The sequence below is a fragment of the Bufo gargarizans genome, chromosome 3 (assembly GCF_014858855.1).
Source record: "Bufo gargarizans isolate SCDJY-AF-19 chromosome 3, ASM1485885v1, whole genome shotgun sequence".
NCBI classification, from domain to species: domain Eukaryota; kingdom Metazoa; phylum Chordata; class Amphibia; order Anura; family Bufonidae; genus Bufo; species Bufo gargarizans.
The window spans coordinates 300961063-300985175 of NC_058082.1; the positions used below are offsets into that span (position 1 = coordinate 300961063).

A 24113-nucleotide genomic window follows, 5' to 3' on the forward strand; every position below is an offset into this window, starting at 1 on the left:
GACAGTCTGCAGGTAAAGCCGACAGTCTGCAGGTAAAGTACATCTTTTCCGTCTCATTTCAAATCCATTGTGGTGGTGTATAGAGCCAAAAATTTTACATTGTGTCCATGTCCCAATATTTATGGACCCGACTGTACAAAAACAACATAATAAATAAATCTACAAAAACACTCCCATATCCAACTTTTCATTAAGTCCCAGGGGTCCCGTTGCTCCGCAACGGAGTATCCACCTTCCTTTTCTCCTCAGTAGTTCCCGCTCTCTGTCACCCCGCTTGTGGTAGAGGTGGCACCACCTCCACTCCTGCAAACCTCAGGACTCTACGATCTCCACCGTGGTCCTCGTTCGCATGTTGTATAAGGCGAGGAACGCCTCTGCCTATTTAAATGTTCACGAAACCTCTCAAACATGCTGCGAATGTTTTTTTACATGTGCATCAAATGTTGTCTGTCCCGCTGACCCATTTTTAAGCAATGGAAGAATAAAGAAAGTTTTACATCCTAAGGTGAGTGCCACATTTTCCTTTTTCTTGTGCACTGGATTTTTGAAGATATCGCCTGTCAATGCAGAGCACCACCGGATGATTTACTACATATGCTTCGCATCTGTGACGTTATGAATACAGGACTACTATGACATACACGTAGTGCCACTCAAGCTTTTTCTATGCTGTTAGTTGTTTTCGTTTTTTTGCATGCTTTTAAATCCCTCATAAGTAGATTTGGGGTTCCAGTGGCTGAAGATAAAACAAGGCCCAGTTATTTGCTTGTCATTCTTGGATATTGAGATTGATTCTGTGAAGATGGAGTTTCGGTTGCCTGAGGACAAGCTGTCTAGACTGCTGTTTGTCATTGAGCAGGTGGCTGTGGCCAAGAAGGTGACACTACAACACCTCCAGTCCCTTTTAGGGCTTTTGCTGTTTGTGTGTAGAATAGTCCCCATGGGGCAGGTTTTCTCTCGTCAACTTTTATTGGCGACGAAGGGGATATCTCGGCCCCATCATTTCATCCGGGTCACAAGGAGCATGAAGGAGGATCTCTCGGTTTGGGTGGTGTTTTTACAGTTGTTTAATGGGAGGTCAGTTTGTCAGGATCTTGAAGTTTCCAGTATAGAGTTACAGTTGGTAACTAATACAGCCGGTAGTACTGGTTTTGGTGTTGTTCTTGGCTCCTTTTGGTGCAGGGCACTCTGGCCTAGGAGTTGGTTTGAGAAGGGTTTGACAGGTAATCTTACCTTGCTCAAACTATTTCCCATTGTTGTGGCTTGTGGAACTTTGGGGTCCTTTGATGAGGAATAAGAGGATACGGTTTTGGACAGATAATATGTCTGTTGTCCATGTGGTTAATGACCTGTTTTCGAGTTCACTCCCTGTTTTGGCCCTATTGCGTCATTTGGTTCTGAGATGTATGCCAGGTAATATATGGTTAAGGTGCAAAACACATCACAGGAGTCGATAATAAAATCGCAGATTTTCTACCTCGTTTTCAGATGTCACTTTTGCAGGAGTTGCTTAGGGAGGCTTGAGGCGCGAGGGAGCCATGCCCAGCAAACTTGTGGGCTCTGGTCGAGGCGAACTTATGAAGTTGGTGGAGAGTTCGGTCACGCAATCTACATGGAGGGGAGACACACTCTCATGGATCAGCGAGTGTGAACCCACTGTGCCACTGACTGGCTATACTCTGGAGGGGCGTGTGTCTAAGCAACTACCTGGTTTTCACTAGAGCCTCAGATGGTGAGGATAGACTTGAGCTGTTAGGGTAGTTGCCAGGGCTACTCCAGAGCAATCCCGAAGTCAGTGGCAGCTGGTCCGGGTGGACCAGTATGTACCTAAGGTATAAGCGTAGTCAAGCGAGCAGAGACGTTACCAGGAGCAATGGTGCAGGACCGAAGGATTCGGCAGAGATGTGGTCAGACAGACAATAGGTCAGAGCAGGCAGCACAGGTACGGGTCAGGAAATCCAGGTCAGCAACAGGAGAGTCAAAGCAAGCAGACGGGGATCAGACAATAAGCAGAATCCAGGAACGAAGTATAGGTCAGGAGCACATGTGAGTATCAGGAACCAGCAAACACAAGGACCTTGTCACTGAGGCATCTAGGAAGGGGGTTGAGACACTTAAGTATGTGCCGGAGAGCCAGAGTTGGTCAGCGAGGTCACCTGACCTAACCCACACAGCCCAGGGAGTGATGCGCTCCGGCCCTAGACCAGTATAACATGAGACCAGCCGAGCTCATGCGGTGTCCAGGGCTGAGTGGAAGCTGTGGAGCGGAATCCTCAGAATCAATAACAGCTACACAACCAGAGCCCAGGACCGCAGCGGTGAAATGGAAGCACCAGCCACAGGTCACCGCATTCTGCAGCTGCTGTTACACACACAAATGCTTGGGAGGTTTGGTTGGGTTTCATCGGGAATGATTTTCCGGCAGATGAGGTTCGGCATTTGGATGTAACCTTAGATTATTTGGCTAGTTTACAGGAGGCAGGTATGTCGGGGGCTGCAGTTTCGAAATGCCTTTCTGGGGTCAGTTTCAAGCAAAAAATGTGGGGTCAGTCTGTAAGGACATTTATGAGGTAAGATTGTTCAATACAGCTTTTGTTCTTGCCTTTTTTGGGGCGTTGAGGGTTGGGGAATTGATTGCTCCAAGTGTGGTAAAACTTTGTGTCCGCAGGTCGAAAACGGATCAGGTAGGTCGTGGCACTTGGTTGTCTATCAGAGCAGTGGGTGGGGAATTTTGCCCATATAATGTGGTTGGGGAATTTTTTGCATGTAGAATAATGAGTGAACAATTTTTGGTACACGCAAACGGGTCTCCGTTGACGCGTTTTCAATTTGAGGCGAAATTTTTCGGGCCTGCTTAAGTTTGTTGGTTCTGGATCCTATTGAGTTTGGGACCCATTCATTTCAGATAGGTGCAGCAACTGAGGTGGATGCTTTGGGCATCGGGGATGAGGCAGTTAAGAGGGTTGGTAGATGGAGCTCAAACTGTTTCAGGTCTTACATCCGGCAGGACTTAGTTTTGTCTTAATTTTTCTTTACATGGTATGTTTTTTTTTTTTTCTAGATTCCCCCCTGCCCTCAGACCTTGATCGTGGGTCATTCATATATCACAGAGGAGAGCGGAGGGGTACATTTAAATGATATAGGTAACAACGTATTTATATCAGGTTTGCAGGATGGTCTGGAGGGAGCTTTGGCTCTTTTTTGTGGGGGTGGTCGGAGCACGGAGTAGGGCTACTCGGTATCGTCCGTGGCAGAAGGTAGCCCTGAAACAAGTGGAAGATCCTCCATGCGGTCGGCATAACAGGAGGTTATATGTCTTTGGAAAACAGAAAGTTGGGTTGCGTGGACTGTTGGCACCATAAGGAATGGGAAGGGGAACTCCAAACCTTCCTCTAGCCCCGCATACCAACCCCAACTAACCCCTTCAATAACGACACTGACACCGTTCAACTTTTAACCTTTTATTTTGTTGGGTGGTAATCGGCCACAGCTTTATTCAAACGGCAAAACTATAACCTTGAACCGTGCTCTCCGCCAGCCGCTGGTCTCCCAGCGGGCGGATCCGCCCATTTTTCCTCCAACACCTTTACGCTGCAATAACTAGCCGCCAGCTGTGACTTTAAACATTCCAAAGAGGCACCTTGCCTCTATAACCGTTCCCCAGAATCACTTCTGAGCACACCATCCGAACCAAGAACCAAACTATCAACTTACAGGGGAGGGAGGGAGGGACAAAGCGCTTCCGCTACAAGAGGAAGAGGGAAGGCGGGACAGTGGCATATATGCCCTCCCGGCTGACCGCCCACTCTCCTAACCGGAACCCTATATTAACCCCTGCATGCCCACCGGAACGGGCATCAGAGGAAGCATATATTAAAGGGGTAGGAAACAGGTGGGGGAGGGCCACCAGTCCCTGCCCACCCTCCCTAAGCCGTCGGGTGGCCACGAAAATGACTGTTTTCAGGGCTCACATTGTCAGATGTGGGTAAATGAAGCTGTGGCCACCCCACAATTCTGCACAAAAAGTGTTATGGTTTTATTTGCAAGGTTTGGTTGAGCCTGGATGGTTTAATTCTAAGATAGTCGGTCACTCCCTGCAGTCGTGTCATCACTTCCAGGTCTCCTGAAGTCCTTAATGACATTGGCTGGATGTTGGTGGTAGTTGTACTGTTACAAAATAAATTTGGAGCCAATCAGATGCCTCCCTGATGGTGTTACATGATGGGTGAGTATCTGCCTGGATTACTCGGCATTGAGGACATCCAAATATGGATTCAAGTTGATGGTCTGCAAATCCCAAGGATGAGGTTGGACCCACCTAAAAATGCATTTTTACCAATAAATTTCATTCCCTATTTAGTCATCCTGCTTGTACTCCAGTCAGTGGCAGCGCCCGTGGATCCCACGATTTAGCAGTTTTAGCTATTTGATTATTGGTTTTCTGAAGGTTTCATTTGGAAAGGCCTGTGGACTGAAGCAGCGTTCACACAAACCTACCCGTGTTCAGAGCTGTGCCTGTACTCGCACGCGCTCCTCTGGTGTCACTGCGCATGCGTCCATCGTTAATTACCACTGTTGGTTTTACACTACATGGTGGCCATTGTGCACCTCCACACTTGTAAGACCGTTCGATATTAAGCCAAGAATTAGTTTCCTTTTTATCATGGCTAGAAGACAAACTGCGGTAGGTGCAATCATGTCTCAAATGGTCTGTGACTGCTTCACCACAACCGACTCATCTCATTATCATTAGAGGTAGAGGTTAGTAGACTCATCTCATTATCATTAGAGGTAGGGTGAGCAGTCATCTCATTATCATTAGAGGGAGAGGTTAGTAGACTCATCTTATTATCATTAGAGGTAGGGTGAGCAGTCATCTCATTATCATTAGAGGGAGAGGTTAGTAGACTCATCTTATTATCATTAGAGGTAGGGTCAGCAGTCATCTCATTATCATTAGAGGGAGAGGTTAGTAGACTCATCTCATTATCATTAGAGGTAGGGTGAGCAGTCATCTCATTATCATTAGAGGGAGAGGTTAGTAGACTCATCTTATTATCATTAGAGGTAGGGTGAGCAGTCATCTCATTATCATTAGAGGGAGAGGTTAGTAGACTCATCTCATTATCATTAGAGGTAGGGTGAGGAGTCATCTCATTATCATTAGAGGAAGAGGTTAGTAGACTCATCTTATTATCATTAGAGGTAGGGTGAGCAGTCATCTCATTATCATTAGAGGGAGAGGTTAGTAGACTCATCTCATTATCATTAGAGGTAGGGTGAGCAGTCATCTCATTATCATTAGAGGGAGAGGTTACTAGACTCACCATATTATTATTAGAGGTGGAGTCAGCAGTCATATCATTATCATTAGAGGGAGAGGTCAACAAAGTCATTTTATTATTCTTAGAGGACAGGCAGCAGAGTCATCTCATTAGGATTGGAGGTGGGGTCAGCAGAGTCATCTCATTATCATTAGAGGTGGGGTCAGCAGAGTCATCTCATTATCATTAGAGATGGGGTCAGCAGAGTCATCTCATTATCATTAGAGGTGGGGTCAGCAGAGTCATCTCATTAGCATTAGAGATGGGGTCAGCAGAGTCATCTCATTATCATTAGAGGTGGGGTCAGCAGAGTCATCTCATTATCATTAGAGCCGCGGTCAGCAGAGTCATCTCATTATCATTAGAGGTGGGGTCAGCAGAGTCATCTCATTATCATTAGAGGTGGGGTCAGCAGAGTCATCTCATTAGGATTAGAGTCAGGCAAGGGAGAAAAGAGAAAATATGGCGGCACTGCCCCCACAAATATCGCCGCTGTCGGCAAATTGCATGCGGTGTAAAGAGTCCAATGAGCGGTGCTCAGCAACAAAAAGTGACATCAAGTAAAAGTAAGTCTTTGAAGGAGAAGAAAATAATAGCGTTGCGGCACTCACCAGGATAAAAATCAGTAACCTTTATTGTGGCTTCCTTAGAAGAGGATACATGTGGGTCCAGGGGCGGATACACTGTTGCAGGCGGCGACGGCCGTTTCGCGCGTGGGGTCGCGCTTCCTCAGGCCGCTCAATACGTCATGACGCAAGTGCGTTTTATATAGAGGCGGACAGGGCACGGCCGACGCCGTCATCCACAGCTGTTCGCCCCTGAGAATAATGACATATAAAAACAAGCGCACAGCAGTGACGTTAAGGTACAATCGAAATAGCAACACAAATATACAATTTAATATATTCATCTGCATACACCCCCGCACCATGGGAGATGTATGCAGAGGCCCGGATACATAGAGGAGACATATATTAAGACGATATACATTAGATCCCCATATTCAAGGGGTGACAGCGCATGATAGTGGTATAATTGAAAACGCAAATGCATCCATACATTATGTGGATAGAGGGATCAAATATTGCATAGAAAGCACGGAGATACATAGTGGAGTTAATAAAAGATGAATACAAATACAAAGAAAGTTATAAAAATAAAAGCCGACATATAGCTAAGCATGAAGGAACAAAAACATATGAATGCAGATGCCAATTCATAGAGCAAGTTGTTACTTACAGAAAGACAGACATGTCATTTCTGTCATTCATGCCTGCTGGACCCATTGCACCTGTCTGAATAATCCACCTCGCCTCCCTCTGCAGTAGTAGGCGATGCCGGTCCCCTCCCCGAGGGATAGGACGGACATGTTCCACCCCCGCAAAGGAAAGGCAACGTGGGTTAGAGCCGCGGTCAGCAGAGTCATCTCATTATCATTAGAGGTGGGGTCAGCAGAGTCATCTCATTATCATTAGAGGTGGGGTCAGCAGAGTCATCTCATTAGGATTAGAGGTGGGGTCAGCAGAGTCATCTCATTAGGATTAGAGCCGCGGTCAGCAGAGTCATCTCATTAGGATTAGAGCCGCGGTCAGCAGAGTCATCTCATTAGGATTAGAGCCGCGGTCAGCAGAGTCATCTTATTAGTGATACCTTTTTTGGTGGATTTGCGTAGAAGTGGACGTGGACACCATTCTGGATGGCTCTGTCTCTGTGCCCGCTGTGGGGCAGTCTTTCACACCCTCTGTGGCTCTCTTGTATATCGTGCCCTGTGATCACTGCCTTTATGTTTTTTGCTCCCCCTATAGCTCTGCCTTCTGCTCCCTTTACGGCCCTGTTTTCTATGGGTATATTATTATGTTCTGTTTGGCAGGTGCGGTTTGGCCATGTTGCAGGGAACATGTTCTCCTCACTCACTGGCACACCTACCTGCTGCCAGCATCTTATACTCTAGTCACATCCAGAGCTGGATTTTAGAAGGAGCATTTGTCACATAATAAAAATTTCTGAGACAAAATGTAAAGTGTATAATAAGTTTATTGAGCGTCATAACCACTGACATCACCCTGAGCAGAATGACCAGACCTGAGAAACAGGCCGCACTGTAGAAGAGTCATTGGCTTCAAGTCGGAGTGGTCTGTACAACCTCAGGTGGTCAGAAGCTTCTGACCAGGACAGTTCTGTCCAAACGACAACATGGTGAGGGACATGAGCTTTGTTCAAATGCTTGCTCTGGCCTGGAGCAATCAATCTTGTCTTCTGGTCACCGTTCATATTCAAGAACGTGGCGAGGAAGAAGCCTATTCAAAATGAGACATGAGGACAGAGGACACATTGTGAGAAACAGGGCTTTTATAGAAGGAATGGGACAATCACCGAAGATCAGACACAATTACCTCAAAACAGGTACAATCACCCCGGATCAGGCACAATTACCCTGGGTCAGGCACAATTACCCCGGATCAGGTACAATCACCCTGGATCAGGCACAATCACCCCGGATCAGGCACAATTACCCTGGATCAGGTACAATTACCCCTGGATCAGGCACAATTACGCTGCATCAGGCACAATCACCCCGGATCAGGCACAATTACGCTGGATCAGGTACAATCACCCTGGATCAGGCACAATCACCCTGGATCAGGCACAGTCACCCTGGATCAGGCACAATCACCCTGGATCAGGTACAATCACCCTGGATCAGGTACAATCACCCTGGATCAGGCACAATCACCCTGGATCAGGAACAATCACCCTGGATCAGGCACAATCACCCTGGATCAGGCACAATTACACTGGATCAGGTACAATTACCCTGGATCAGGCTCAATTACCCTGGATCAGGCACAATTACCCTGGATCAGGCACAATTACCTCAACACAGGTACAATCACCCTGGATCAGGCATAATTACCCTGGATCCAGTACAATCCCACTGGATCAGGCACAATCATACCGGATCAGGCACAATCACCCTGGATCAGGCTCAATTACTTTGGATCAGGTACAATTACCTTGGATCAGGCACAATTACCTCAAAACAGGTACAATCACCCTGGATCAGGCACAATTACCCTGGATCAGGCACAATTACCTCAAAACAGGTACAATCGCCCTGGATCAGGCACAATCACCCTGGATCAGGCACAATCACCCTGGATCAGGCTCCATCACCCTGGATCAGGCTCCATCACCCTGGATCAGGCTCCATCACCCTGGATCAGGCTCCATCACCCTGGATCAGGCTCAATTACCCTGGATCAGGTACAATTACCCTGGATCAGGCACAATTACCTCAAAACAGGTACAATCATCCTGGATCAGGCACAATCACACCAGATCAGGCACAATCACCCTAGATCAGGCACAATTACCTCAAAACAGGTACAATCACCCTGGATCAGGCACAATCACCCTGGATCAGGCACAATCACCCTGGATCAGGCTCAACTACCCTGGATCAGGTACAATTACCCTGGATCAGGCACAATTACCTCAAAACAGGTACAATCACCCTGGATCAGGCACAATTACCCTGGATCAGGCACAATCACACCGGATCAGGCACAATCACCCTGGATCAGGCTCAATTACCCTGGATCAGGTACAATTACCCTGGATCAGGCACAATTACCTCAAAACAGGTACAATCACCCTGGATCAGGCACAATTACCCTGGATCAGGCACAATCACACTGGATCAGGCACAATCACCCTGGATCAGGCTCAATTAACCTGGATCAGGTACAATTACCCTGGATCAGGCACAATTACCTCAAAACAGGTACAATCACCCTGGATCAGGCACAATTACCCTGGATCAGGCACAATTACCTCAAAACAGGTACAATCACCCTGGATCAGGCACAATCACCCTGGATCAGGCACAATCACCCTGGATCAGGCTCCATCACCCTGGATCAGGCTCCATCACCCTGGATCAGGCTCCATCACCCTGGCTCAGGCTCCATCACCCTGGATCAGGCTCAATTACCCTGGATCAGGTACAATTACCCTGAAACAGGCACAATTACCTCAAAACAGGTACAATCATCCTGGATCAGGCACAATCACACCAGATCAGGCACAATCACCCTAGATCAGGCACAATTACCTCAAAACAGGTACAATCACCCTGGATCAGGCACAATCACCCTGGATCAGGCACAATCACCCTGAATCAGGCACAATCACCGTGGATCAGGCTCAATTACCCTGGATCAAGTACAATTACCCTGGATCAGGCACAATTACCTCAAAACAGGTACAATCACCCTGGATCAGGCACAATTACCCTGGATCAGGCACAATCACACCGGATCAGGCACAATCACCCTGGATCAGGCTCAATTAACCTGGATCAGGTACAATTACCCTGGATCAGGCACAATTACCTCAAAACAGGTACAATCACCCTGGATCAGGAACAATCACCCTGGATCAGGCACAATATCCCTGGATCAGACACAATCACCCTGGATCAGGCACAATCACCCCGGATCAGGTACAATCACCCTGGATCAGGTACAATTACCCCTGGACCAGGTACAATTACCCCTGGATCAGGCACAATCACCCCTGGATCAGGTACAATCACCCTGGATCAGGCACAATCACCCTGGATCAGGCACAATCACCCTGGATCAGGCACAATCACCCTGGATCAGGCACAATCACCCTGGATCAGGCACAATCACCCTGGATCAGGCACAATCACCCTGGATCAGGCACAATCACCCTGGATCAGGCACAATCACCCTGGATCAGGTACAATCACCCTGGATCAGGTACAATCACCCTGGATCAGGCACAATCACCCTGGATCAGGCACAATCACCCTGGATCAGGCACAATCACCCTGGATCAGGCACAATTACACTGGATCAGGCACAATTACACTGGATCAGGTACAATTACCCTGGATCAGGCTCAATTACCCTGGATCAGGCACAATTACCCTGGATCAGGCACAATTACCTCAACACAGGTACAATCACCCTGGATCAGGCATAATTACCCTGGATCAGGCACAATCCCACTGGATCAGGCACAATCATACCGGATCAGGCACAATCACCCTGGATCAGGCTCAATTACTTTGGATCAGGTACAATTACCTTGGATCAGGCACAATTACCTCAAAACAGGTACAATCACCCTGGATCAGGCACAATTACCCTGGATGAGGCACAATCACACCGGATCAGGCACAATCACCCTGGATCAGGCTCAATTAACCTGGATCAGGTACAATTACCCTGGATCAGGCACAATTACCTCAAAACAGGTACAATCGCCCTGGATCAGGCACAATCACCCTGGATCAGGCACAATCACCCTGGATCAGGCTCCATCACCCTGGATCAGGCTCCATCACCCTGGATCAGGCTCCATCACCCTGGATCAGGCTCCATCACCCTGGATCAGGCTCCATCACCCTGGATCAGGCTCAATTACCCTGGATCAGGTACAATTACCCTGGATCAGGCACAATTACCTCAAAACAGGTACAATCATCCTGGATCAGGCACAATCACACCAGATCAGGCACAATCACCCTAGATCAGGCACAATTACCTCAAAACAGGTACAATCACCCTGGATCAGGCACAATCACCCTGGATCAGGCACAATCACCCTGGATCAGGCTCAATTACCCTGGATCAGGTACAATTACCCTGGATCAGGCACAATTACCTCAAAACAGGTACAATCACCCTGGATCAGGCACAATTACCCTGGATCAGGCACAATCACACCGGATCAGGCACAATTACCCTGGATCAGGCACAATCACACCGGATCAGGCACAATCACCCTGGATCAGGCTCAATTACCCTGGATCAGGTACAATTACCCTGGATCAGGCACAATTACCTAAAAACAGGTACAATCACCCTGGATCAGGCACAATTACCCTGGATCAGGCACAATCACACCGGATCAGGCACAATCACCCTGGATCAGGCTCAATTAACATGGATCAGGTACAATTACCCTGGATCAGGCACAATTACCTCAAAACAGTACAATCACCCTGGATCAGGCACAATCACCCTGGATCAGGCACAATCACCCTGGATCAGGCTCCATCACCCTGGATCAGGCTCCATCACCCTGGATCAGGCTCCATCACCCTGGCTCAGGCTCCATCACCCTGGATCAGGCTCAATTACCCTGGATCAGGTACAATTACCCTGGATCAGGCACAATTACCTCAAAACAGGTACAATCATCCTGGATCAGGCACAATCACACCAGATCAGGCACAATCACCCTAGATCAGGCACAATTACCTCAAAACAGGTACAATCACCCTGGATCAGGCACAATCACCTTGGATCAGGCACAATCACCCTGAATCAGGCACAATCACCCTGGATCAGGCTCAATTACCCTGGATCAGGTACAATTACCCTGGATCAGGCAAAATTACCTCAAAACAGGTACAATCACCCTGGATCAGGCACAATTACCCTGGATCAGGCACAATCACACCGGATCAGGCACAATCACCCTGGATCAGGCTCAATTAACCTGGATCAGGTACAATTACCCTGGATCAGGCACAATTACCTCAAAACAGGTACAATCAACCTGGATCAGGAACAATCACCCTAGATCAGGCACAATATCCCTGGATCAGATACAATCACCCTGGATCAGGCACAATCACCCCGGATCAGGTACAATCACCCTGGATCAGGTACAGTTACCCCTGGATCAGGTACAATTACCCCTGGATCAGGCACAATCACCCCTGGATCAGGTACAATCACCCTGGATCAGGCACAATTACCTCAAAACAGGTACAATCACCCCAAGATCAGGCTCAATTACCCTGGATCAGGCACAATCACACCGGATCAGGCACAATCACCCTGGATCAGGCTCAATTACCCTGGATCAGGTACAATTACCCTGGATCAGGCACAATTACCTCAAAACAGGTACAATCACCCTGGATCAGGCACAATCACCCTGGATCAGGCACAATTACCCTAGATCAGGCACAATTACCTCAAAACAGGTACAATCACCCTGGATCAGGCACAATTACCTCAAAACAGGTACAATCACCCTGGATCAGGCACAATCACCCTGGATCAGGCACAATCACCCTAGATCAGGCACAATTACCTCAAAACAGGTACAATCACCCTGGATCAGGCACAATCACCCTGGATCAGGCTCTATTACCCTGGATCAGGTACAATTACCCTGGATCAGGCACAATTACCTCAAAACAGGTGCAATCACCCTGGATCAGGCACAATTACCCTGGATCAGGCACAATCACACCGGATCAGGCACAATCACCCTGGATCAGGCTCAATTACCCTGGATCAGGTACAATTACCCTGGATCAGGTACAATTACCCTGGATCAGGCACAATTACCTCAAAACAGGTACAATCACCCTGGATCAGGAACAATCACTCTGGATCAGGCACAATATCCCTGGATCAGACACAATCACCCTGGATCAGGCACAATCACCCCGGATCAGGCACAATCACCCTGGATCAGGTACAATTACCCCTGGATCAGGCACAATCACCCCTGGATCAGGTACAATCACCCTGGATCAGGCACAATTACCTCAAAACAGGTACAATCACCCCTGGATCAGGCTCAATTACCCTGGATCAGGCACAATCACACCGGATCAGGCACAATCACCCTGGATCAGGCTCAATTACCCTGGATCAGGTACAATCACCCTGGATCAGGTACAATTACCCTGGATCAGGCACAATTACCTCAAAACAGGTACAATCACCCTGGATCAGGCACAATCACCCTGGATCAGGCACAATCACCCTGGATCAGGCACAATCACCCTGGATCAGGTGCAATCACCCTGGATCAGGCACAATTACCCTGGATCAGGCACAATCACCCTGGATCAGGCACAATTACCCTGGATCAGGCACAATCACCCTGGATCAGGTGCAATTACCCCCTGGATCAGGCACAATCACCCTGGATCAGGTACAATTCCCCCTGGATCAGGCACAATCACCTCTGGATCAGGCACAATCACCCCTGGACCAGGCACAAAAACCCCGGATCAGGCACAATCACACCGGATCAGGCACAATCACCCTGGATCAGGCACAATTACCTCAAGACAGGTACAATCACCCTGGATCAGGTACAATTACCCTGGATCAGGCACAATTACCCTGGATCAGGTACAATTACACTGGATCAGGCACAATTACACTGGAGCAGGCACAATCACCCTGGAGCAGGCACAATTACCCTGGATCAGGCACATTTACCCTGGAGCGGGCACAATTACCCCGGATCAGGCACAATTACCCTGGAGCAGGCACAATCCCCCTGGAGCAGGCACAATCACCCTGGAGCAGGCACAATCACCCTGGAGCAGGCACATTTAACCTGGAGCAGGCACAATTACCCTGGAGGCATGCACAATTACCCCGGATCAGCCACAATTACCCTTGATCACACACTGTCACCCCAGATCAGATCTTCTAATATTACATTGTCAGCTCCTCCAGGTGTTGACTCCTACCATTACACAATAATTTGCCCCTTATCAGTAAGTCCCCTGGGACTGAGCTGCCATATTGCCCACATCCTAGCCACATGTATCTCACCATCAGGACTTGAGGGCTTTTTAGCAGCTTTGTTGATGATGCCGTTACCTCCCAAAAATAGAATGACCACTTAGAAGACATGTTAAGCCCACCTTAATCCACTTAAACCTCCCTAATGTCTGGTATATTTGCATAGACCCTCCCCTTAGTCCAGCCTGGTGTCTTTGATATAAGATGGTCGCCAGGTGTCACTGAAATAAAATGGCCACCTGGTGTTACTGATATAAAATGGCCACCTGTTGTCATTGATATAAAATGGCCACCTGTTGTCACTGATATAAGATGGCTGCCTGGTGTCAATGATATAAGATGGCCGCCTGGTGTCACTGATTGAAGATGGCTGCCTGATGTCACTGATATAAGATGGCCTCCTGGTATCTCTGCTATAAGATGGCCTCCTGGTGTCTCTGATAAAAGATGGCCATCTGGTGTCTCTGATAAAAGATGGCCATCTGGTGTCGCTGATATAAGATGTCCTTCTGGTATCTCTGATATAAGATGGACGCCTGATGTCACTGATATAAGATGTCCTTCTGGTGTCACTAATAAAAGATGGCCGTCTGGTGTCTCTGATATAAGATGGCCGTCTGGTGTCTCTGATATAGGATGGCCGTCTGGTCTCTCTGATATAAGATGGAAGCCTGGTGTCACTGATATAAGATGGCCGTCTGGTGTCTCTGATATAGGATGGCTGTCTGGTATCTCTGATATAAGATGGACGCCTGATGTCACTGATATAAGATGGCCTCCTGGTGTCTCTGATATAAGATGGCCTCCTGGTGTCTCTGATATAAGATGGCTGTCTGGTATCTCTGATATAAGATGGCTGTCTGGTATCTCTGATATAAGATGGACGCCTGATGTCACTGATATAAGATGGCCGTCTGGTGTCTCTGATAAAAGATGGCCATCTTGTGTCTCTGATAAAAGATGGCCGCCTGGTGTCTCTGATATAAGATGGCCGTCTGGTCTCTCTGATATAAGATGGCCATCTGGTGTCGCTGATATAAGATGGACGCCTGATGTCACTGATATAAGATGTCCTTCTAGTGTCACTGATAAAAGATGGCCGTCTGGTGTTTCTGATATAGGATGGCTGTCTGGTATCTCTGATATAAGATGGAAGCCTGGTGTCTCTGATATAAAATGGCCTCCTGGTGTCTCTGATATAAGATGGCCTCCTGGTGTCTCTGATATAAGATGGCTGTCTGGTATCTCTGATATAAGATGACCTTCTGGTGTCACTGATATAAGATGGACGCCTGATGTCACTGATATAAGATGGCTGTCTGGTGTCTGTGATATAAGATGGCCGTCTGGTGTCTCTGATATAAGATGGACGCCTGATGTCACTGATATAAGATGGCTGTCTGGTATCTCTGATATAAGATGACCTTCTGGTGTCACTGATATAAGATGGACGCCTGATGTCACTGATATAAGATGGCTGTCTGGTGTCTGTGATATAAGATGGCCGTCTGGTGTCTCTGATATAAGATGGACGCCTGATGTCACTGATATAAGCTGTCCGTCTGGTATCTCTGATATAAGATGGCTGTCTGGTATCTCTGATATAAGATGGCTGTCTGGTATCTCTGATATAAGATGGACGCCTGGTGTCTCTGATATAAGATGGCTGTCTGGTATCTCTGATATAAGATGACCTTCTGGTGTCACTGATATAAGATGGACGCCTGATGTCACTGATATAAGATGGCTGTCTGGTGTCTGTGATATAAGATGGCCGTCTGGTGTCTCTGATATAAGATGGACGCCTGATGTCACTGATATAAGATGGCTGTCTGGTATCTCTGATATAAGATGACCTTCTGGTGTCTCTGATATAAGATGGCCTCCTGGTGTCACTGATATAAGATGACCTTCTGGTGTCACTGATATAAGATGGACGCCTGATGTCACTGATATAAGATGGCTGTCTGGTGTCTGTGATATAAGATGGCCGTCTGGTGTCTCTGATATAAGATGGCCTCCTGGTGTCACTGATATAAGATGACCTTCTGGTGTCACTGATATAAGATGGACGCCTGATGTCACTGATATAAGATGGCTGTCTGGTGTCTGTGATATAAGATGGCCGTCTGGTGTCTCTGATATAAGATGGCCTCCTGGTGTCACTGATATAAGATGACCTTCTGGTGTCACTGATATAAGATGGACGCCTGATGTCACTGATATAAGATGGCTGTCTGGTGTCTGTGATATAAGATGGCCGTCTGGTGTCTCTGATATAAGATGGACGCCTGATGTCACTGATATAAGCTGTCCGTCTGGTATCTCTGATATAAGATGTCCGTCTGGTATCTCTGATATAAGATGACCGTCTGGTATCTCTGATATAAGATGGACGCCTGGTGTCTCTGATATAAGATGGACACCTGATGTCACTGATATAAGATGGCCTCCTAGTGTCTCTGATATAAGATGTCCGTCTGGTATCTCTGATATAAGATGGCCGTCTGGTATCTCTGATATAAGATGGCCGTCTGGTATCTCTGATATAAGATGGAAGCCTGGTGTCACTGATATAAATGGCTGTCTGGTGTCTCTGATATAAGATGGCCGTCTGGTGTCTCTGATATAAGATGGCCGTCTGGTGTCTCTGATATAAGATGGACACCTGATGTCACTGATATAAGATGGCCTCCTAGTGTCTCTGATATAAGATATCCGTCTGGTGTCTCTGATATAAGATGTCCTTCTGGTGTCTCTGATATAAGATGTCCGTCTGGTGTCTCTGATATAAGATGTCCGTCTGGTGTCTCTGATATAAGATGTCCGTCTGGTGTCTCTGATATAAGATGGACGCCTGATGTCACTGATATAAGATGGCTGTCTGGTGTCTCTGATATAAGATGGCCTCCTGGTGTCTCTGATATAAGATGGAAGCCTGATGTCACTGATATAAGATGGCCTCCTGGTGTCTCTGATATAAGATGTCCTTCTGGTGTCTCTGATATAAGATGTCCGTCTGGTGTCTCTGATATAAGATGTCCGTCTGGTGTCTCTGATATACCATATTCCCCTATGTATTCCCACCAATACACATTTATGTAGACACTTACATCATCATTCTTTTTTTGCGTTCTGTCCGATGTAAAAATAGGCGATGAGGAGCGGAGAAGTCGTCACAATCAGGGCCACAGCGCCTCCGATTAATGACTTCTCCAGGCAACTCAAACAGGAAGATTCACTGTGCACTAAAAACAGGAAGACAAAAACCATTAGACTACAAGTGATCCACCGTTAACTACATGTGATCCACTCTACATGTTCTCAATCCTACATGTCATATACGCTACATGTTCTCTGCCCTACATGTGATCAACTTTACATGTTCTAAATCCTACATGTTATCCACTCTACATGTTCCCAGTCCTACATGTGATCCACTCTACATCTATTCAATCCTACATGTGATCCACTCTACATGTTCCTAGTCCTACATGCGATCCACTCTACATGTTCTCAGTCCTATATGTGATCCACTCTACATGTCCTCAATCTTACATGTGATCCACTCTACATGTTCTCAATCCTACATGTGATCCACTCTACATGTTCCCACTCCTACATGTCATCCACTCTCCATCTACTCAATCCTACATGTGATCCACTCTACATCTACTCAATCCTACATGTGATCCACTCTACATTTTCTCAGTCCTACATGTAATCCACTCTACATTTTATCAGTCCTACATGTGATTCATTCTACACGTTCTAAGTCCTACATGTGATTCATTCTACATGTTCTAAGTCCTACATGTGATTCATTCTACATGTTCTAAGTCCTACATGTGATTCATTCTACATGTTCTAAGTCCTACATGTGATCCACTCAGCATGTATTTAATCCTACATATGATCCACTCTACATCTACTTAACCCTACATATGATCCACTCTAAATGTTCTCTGCCCTACATGTTATTCATTCTACATGTTATCAGTCCAACACGTGATCCACTTTACATGTTCTCATTCCTACATGTGATCCACTCTACTACACATGTCCCAAATCCCACATGTGATCTATTCTACATGTTACCAACTATATATGTGATCCACTTTAAATGTTCTCAGTCCTACATGTGATCCACTTTACATGTTCCCAATCCTACATGTGATCCACTCTACATTTATTCAATCCTAAACATGATCCATTTTATGTCCTTTATCCTACATGTGATCCACTCCACATATCCTCAGTCCTATATGTGATCGACATGTTCTCAATCCTACATGTGATTCACTTTACATGTATCTAATCCTACACGTGATCCATTCTATATGTCATCAATACTACATTTGATCCACTCTACATATCATCAGTACTACATGTGATTCACTCTACTCCACATGTCCTCAATCCCACATGAGATCTATTCTACATGTTCCCGATCCTACATGTGTTCTATTCTACATGTTTCCAATACTACATGTAATCCAATCTACATGTTTTTAATCCTACATGTGATCCACTCTACATGTATTCGATCCTACATGTGATCCACTCTGCATATACTCAATCCTACATGTGATCCACTCTGCATATACTCAATCCTGCATGTGATCCACTCTGCATATACTCAATCGGCTGCGCGAACAAGTGGATTAAGGTGAGTTAAATTACTATTATTTTTTTTAACCCCTCCAGCGCTATTGTACTATGCATTCTGTATTCAGAATGCTATTATTTTCCCATATAACCATGTTATAAGGGGAAATAATACAATCTATACAACACCGATCCCAAGCCCGAACTTCTGTGAAGAAGTTTGGGTCTGGGTACCATATTCAGTTCTTTTATCACGCGCATGCAAAACACATTGCACCCGCGAGGTAAAAACTGAACAACGGTACGCAATCGCAGTCAAAACTGACTGCAATTGGTTACCTACTCGCGCGGATTTGCCGCAACGCATCCGGACCTTATCCGGACACGCTCGTCTGCAAGGGGCCTTATAATGGCATGGCTTACTCATTATTGTCCTTGATATTTATAGGTAGGACAAAGAGGAGCAGAGCAGTGAAAGCGTAATGTGAGGAGCCCTGAGCGGCCGCACTGATAGGATAAGTGTCACCATCCCTGGCTCCTCCTTGGTCTGACTGATGGTCTGACTGCCTCTCTGTCGTGCTAAAAGTCCAGATAGAAAGAACGTCACAAGCTGTGGACAGGACGCAGAATACAAAGAGGTTCTTGTGAAAATGATATCCAGAAAACCATCCGCCCTTCACTTATAAATTATAGAATATTCACATATAAGCTATAAATATGTGAAAAGGAAACTTTTGAAGGAAACATCTGCTTAAAACTATAGCTTAACACGCAAAAAGGTAAGCCTCACACAGCTCCATGAAAAAATATAAAAGTAGATATATACAGTCACAACTACGGGGACCTCAGAAACTTACTGCATACAGATATATACAACTAGAGGAAGATTACTACATACAGATATGTACGGCCACCACTAGAGGGCGCTCTGGAGATTACTGTATACACATATATACAGCCACCACTAGAGGGAGCTCAGGAGATTACTGTATACACATATATACAGCCACCACTAGAGGGAGCTCAGGAGATTACTACATACAGATATGTACAGTCACCACTAGAGGGAGCTCAGGAGATTACTACATACAGATATATACAGCCACCACTAGAGGGAGCTCAGGATATTACTACATACAGATATATACAGCCACCACTAGAGGGAGATTACTACATACAGATATATACAGCCAGCACTAGAGGGAGCTCAGGAGATTACTACATACAGATATATACAGCCACCACTAGAGGGAGCTCAGGAGATTACTACATACAGATATATACAGCCACCACTAGAGGGAGCTCAGGAGATTACTACATACAGATATATACAGCCACCACTAGAGGGCGCTCTGGAGATTACTACATACAGATATATACAGCCACCACTAGAGGGAGCTCAGGAGATTACTACATACAGATATATACAGCCACCACTAGAGGGAGCTCAGGAGATTACTGCATACAGATATATACAGCCACCACTAGAGGGCGCTCTGGAGATTACAACATACAGATATATACAGCCACCACTAGAGGGAGCTCAGGAGATTACTACATACAGATATATACAGCCACCACTAGAGGGAGCTCAGGAGATAACTACATACAGATATATACAGCCACCACTAGAGGGCGCTCTGGAGATTACTACATACAGATATATACAGCCACCACTAGAGGGAGCTCAGGAGATTACTACATACAGATATATACAGCCACCACTAGAGGGAGCTCAGGAGATTACTACATACAGATATATACAGCCACCACTAGAGGGAGCTCAGGAGATTACTACATACAGATATATACAGCCACCACTAGAGGGAGCTCAGGAGATTACTACATATAGATATATACAGCCAACACTAGAGGGAGCTCAGGAGATGACTACATACAGATATATACAACTAGAGGAAGATTACTAAATACAGATATGTACGGCCACAACTAGAGGGAGATCAGGAAATTACTAAATACAGATATATACAGCCACCACTAGAGGGAGCTCAGGAGATTACTACATACAGATATATACAGCCACCACTAGAGGGAGATTACTACATACAGATATATACAGCCACCACTAGAGGGAGCTAAGGAGATTACTGCATACAGATATATACAGTCACCACTAGAGGGAGCTCAGGAGATTACTACATACAGATATATACAGCCACCACTAGAGGGAGCTCAGGAGATTACTACATACAGATATATACAGCCACCACTAGAGGGAGCTCAGGAGATTACTGCATATAGATATATACAGCCACCACTAGAGGGAGCTCAGGAGATTACTACATACAGATATATACAGCCACCTCTAGGGGGAGCTCAGGAGATTACTACATACAGATATATACAGCCAGCACTAGAGGGAGCTCAGGAGATTACTAAATACAGATATATACGGCCACCACTAGAGGGCGCTCTGGAGATTACTACATACAGATATATACAGCCACCACTAGAGGAAGCTCAGGAGATTACTACATACAGATATATACAGCCACCACTAGAGGGAGCTCAGGAGATTACTGCATACAGATATATATAGCCACCACTAGAGGGAGCTCAGGAGATTACTACATACAGATATATATAGCCACCACTAGAGGGAGCTCAGGAGATTACTACATACAGATATATACAGCCACCACTAGAGGGCGCTCTAGAGATTACTACATACAGATATATACAGCCACCACTAGAGGGAGCTCAGGAGATTACTACAAAGAGATATATACAGCCACCACTAGAGGGAGCTCTGGAGATTACTACATACAGATATATACAGCCACCACTAGAGGGAGCTCAGGAGATTACTACATACAGATATATACAGCCACCACTAGAGGGAGCTCAGGAGATTAGTACATACAGATATATACAGCCACCACTAGAGGGAGCTCAGGAGACTACTACATACAGATATATACAGCCACCACTAGAGGGCGCTCTGGAGATTACTACATACAGATATATACAGCCACCACTAGAGGGAGCTCAGGAGATTACTACATACAGATATATACTGCCACCACTAGAGGGCGCTCTGGAGATTACTACATACAGATATATACAGCCACCACTAGAGGGAGCTCAGGAGATTACTACATACAGATATATACAGCCACCACTAGAGGGAGCTCAGGAGATTACTACATACAGATATATACAGCCACCACTAGAGGGAGCTCAGGAGATAACTACATACAGATATATACAGCTACCACTAGAGAGATCTCAGGAGATTACTGCATACAGATATACACAGCCACCACTAGAGGGAGCTCAGGAGATTACTGTATACAGATATATACAGCCACCACTACAGGGAGCTCAGGAGATTACTGCATACAGATATATACAGCCACCACTAGAGGGAGCTCAGGAGATTACTGCATACAGATATATACAGCCACCACTAGAGGGAGCTCAGGAGATGACTACATACAGATATATACAGCCACCACTAGAGGGAGCTCAGGAGATTACTACATACAGATATATACAGCCACCACTAGAGGGAGCTCAGGAGATTACTACATACAGATATATACAGCCCCCACTAAAGAGATCTCAGGAGATTACTTCTCTCCCATGTCTACAATCTCCCAAGCACTGTTTTCACAAGTGCCCAGAAGATGATCCTTAAATGTTTAGTGCCCTTGATGCTCTGCACTGAATATTCCCACCATCTTGCTATCTTTCTATCACTATATTGTTGGTCAAAACATAAGCATAATGATTTATTGCATCTAAAATGGTTATTTACATGTCAACAGTGAACAGCAGACATGCCGCACTGGTGGTTCGTGCCCATTGCCATCTCCTTTTAGGCACAACCACCAGAACATTCACTGGTGTCCCATGCTCACCGCTCCTTTCCGGCAGGCAGGGCCTCTAGGTTGGCACTCTGGAGACCTGATTCATTCTGGATCTGCCTCTCACTGCCTGTAGTGGGCATGTGTGCTCTCCAGCTCTTAATCTCACCCAACCTATGGCTGGCCACCCTAGGGCATTTATGGCACCTTTGGTAGGGTGCCTGAGAAATAGGTTGTAGTTCTTTAATTTCCTGCAAATGTGCACTACTTGTCTTGTTCAGACTGGTTTTGACCCTCTGCTGCCTGATATCTCCCTGATCTCCATTCTGACCCTATGCTGCCCACCTTGACCTCAAACTGTTTGTCAGATTTAATGTACTCTGCCTGCCCTGGTCTCAGTCTGCCTCTGATTATGGTTTTGTCTGGTTCTTTGGTCCTCCACACTTCTATCTCTTAACCTCTGTGGGTCAGCCATCACTTGACCAGAGAATACTCCAATCAATGTCCCTACTTATTCGCACAATACGTCCTAGTTGATGTTCCACAACTGATTGACAGTCCCTCCTTAAATAAGTGGAGGAACATATACAGGAAGGCACAAAGGGGACATAATAAACTAGTGAATGATTGGCCAAAACCGAGTAAAGTCAAAGCAGAAACAGATGAGCAGTGTCAACCCAGGAGAGACAAAAATGCACAGACTCAGAAGACACAAATCATTAACCAAACTATGCCAGAGTTAATACCGGGACAGACAGGACAAAATCAGAGAATAATCAGAAATAATAACAAGCCAGGGATCGATACCAGGAAGTCGTGTCAGGGTCCAAATTGTCAGACAAAAGGTTAGCGTCAGAATTTAAAGCTAGGTCCAGAATCTAAAAGGTCCAGAGCAGAACAGAACGGCTAGTGTGGATCTTCTAAAAGAAAAACCAATCACAGGCAGTGGATGTGACGGCTGCCCCTCCTGTTTGTGGATGCCGGCCTGTTACCCCAATAACCAGATGCCATGGGATACCACTGGAGGAGCATGAGAGAACTTCTCAGAATTACATAAATGCCACACACTCACCAGGACAGGAATGACTTGGAATATTACTCATCGACTTCCTAATCTTGTTTTCCACAGAACAGGAAATATTCCATGGACCTCTTGAGGAGATTGTATAGTTAAACCAAGAACAAGAGGTACAATTATTAGGAAATTGAATGACGTCTCCATTCACAGTCAGGTTAAATTTGGGATTTGTCCCACCAAGAATCCAGCAGGTGATAGCAGCACTGCCATTACCGAGGCATGAGGCATTCAGTACAGGGTCTGATACTGGAGCTAAATAGGAAAAAGCAAGAGAAAAAAAGGCCTGTGTGAGGAGGAGAATAGTAGAACCACAGAAAAAAACTGCAGAAGGACAGAGAAGCAACAGAAGACAGAAGTGTGAGGGAAGAGGAGAGTGTCAGGAGAGAAAGGTATGAGGCGAGATTAGAGTGTGAGGAGGGATCAAATTCCGAGAAGAGAGTAGAGTGTTAGGTGAGAGTAGTGTAAAGAGAGATCAGAATGTGAGGAATGAGATCAGAGTGTGAGGAAAGATCAGAGTGTAAGGAGAGACCAGAGTGAGAGGAGAGATCAAAGTGTGAGAAGAGAGATTAGAGTGTGAAGAGAAAGATCAGAGTGTGAGGAGAGAGATCAGAGTGTGAGAGAGAGATCAGAGTGTGAGGAGAGAGATCAGAGTGCAAGGAGAGAGATCAGAGTG

The 24113-nt window shown here is 46.1% G+C and overlaps 1 protein-coding gene across 2 annotated transcripts in view; it reads right to left on the reverse strand.

The window, feature by feature from the left end:
* Positions 1 to 7340: 7340 nt before the first annotated feature.
* LOC122932497 (Fc receptor-like protein 5) overlaps positions 7341 to 24113 on the reverse strand; it is a 133627-nt gene continuing 116854 nt past the window's right edge. Inside the window, exons 7-9 of one of the 2 annotated variants that reach the window (XM_044286950.1) lie at positions 23435 to 23692; positions 17038 to 17172; positions 7341 to 7621 (exon numbers count right to left, since the gene is read on the reverse strand). In XM_044286950.1, coding sequence (XP_044142885.1) covers positions 17042 to 17172; positions 23435 to 23692 — 389 coding nt within the window. In that variant the 3' untranslated portion in view covers positions 7341 to 7621; positions 17038 to 17041. The remainder of the gene's footprint in view (positions 7622 to 17037; positions 17173 to 23434; positions 23693 to 24113) is intronic. The other variant, XM_044286951.1, reaches the window with a different exon arrangement.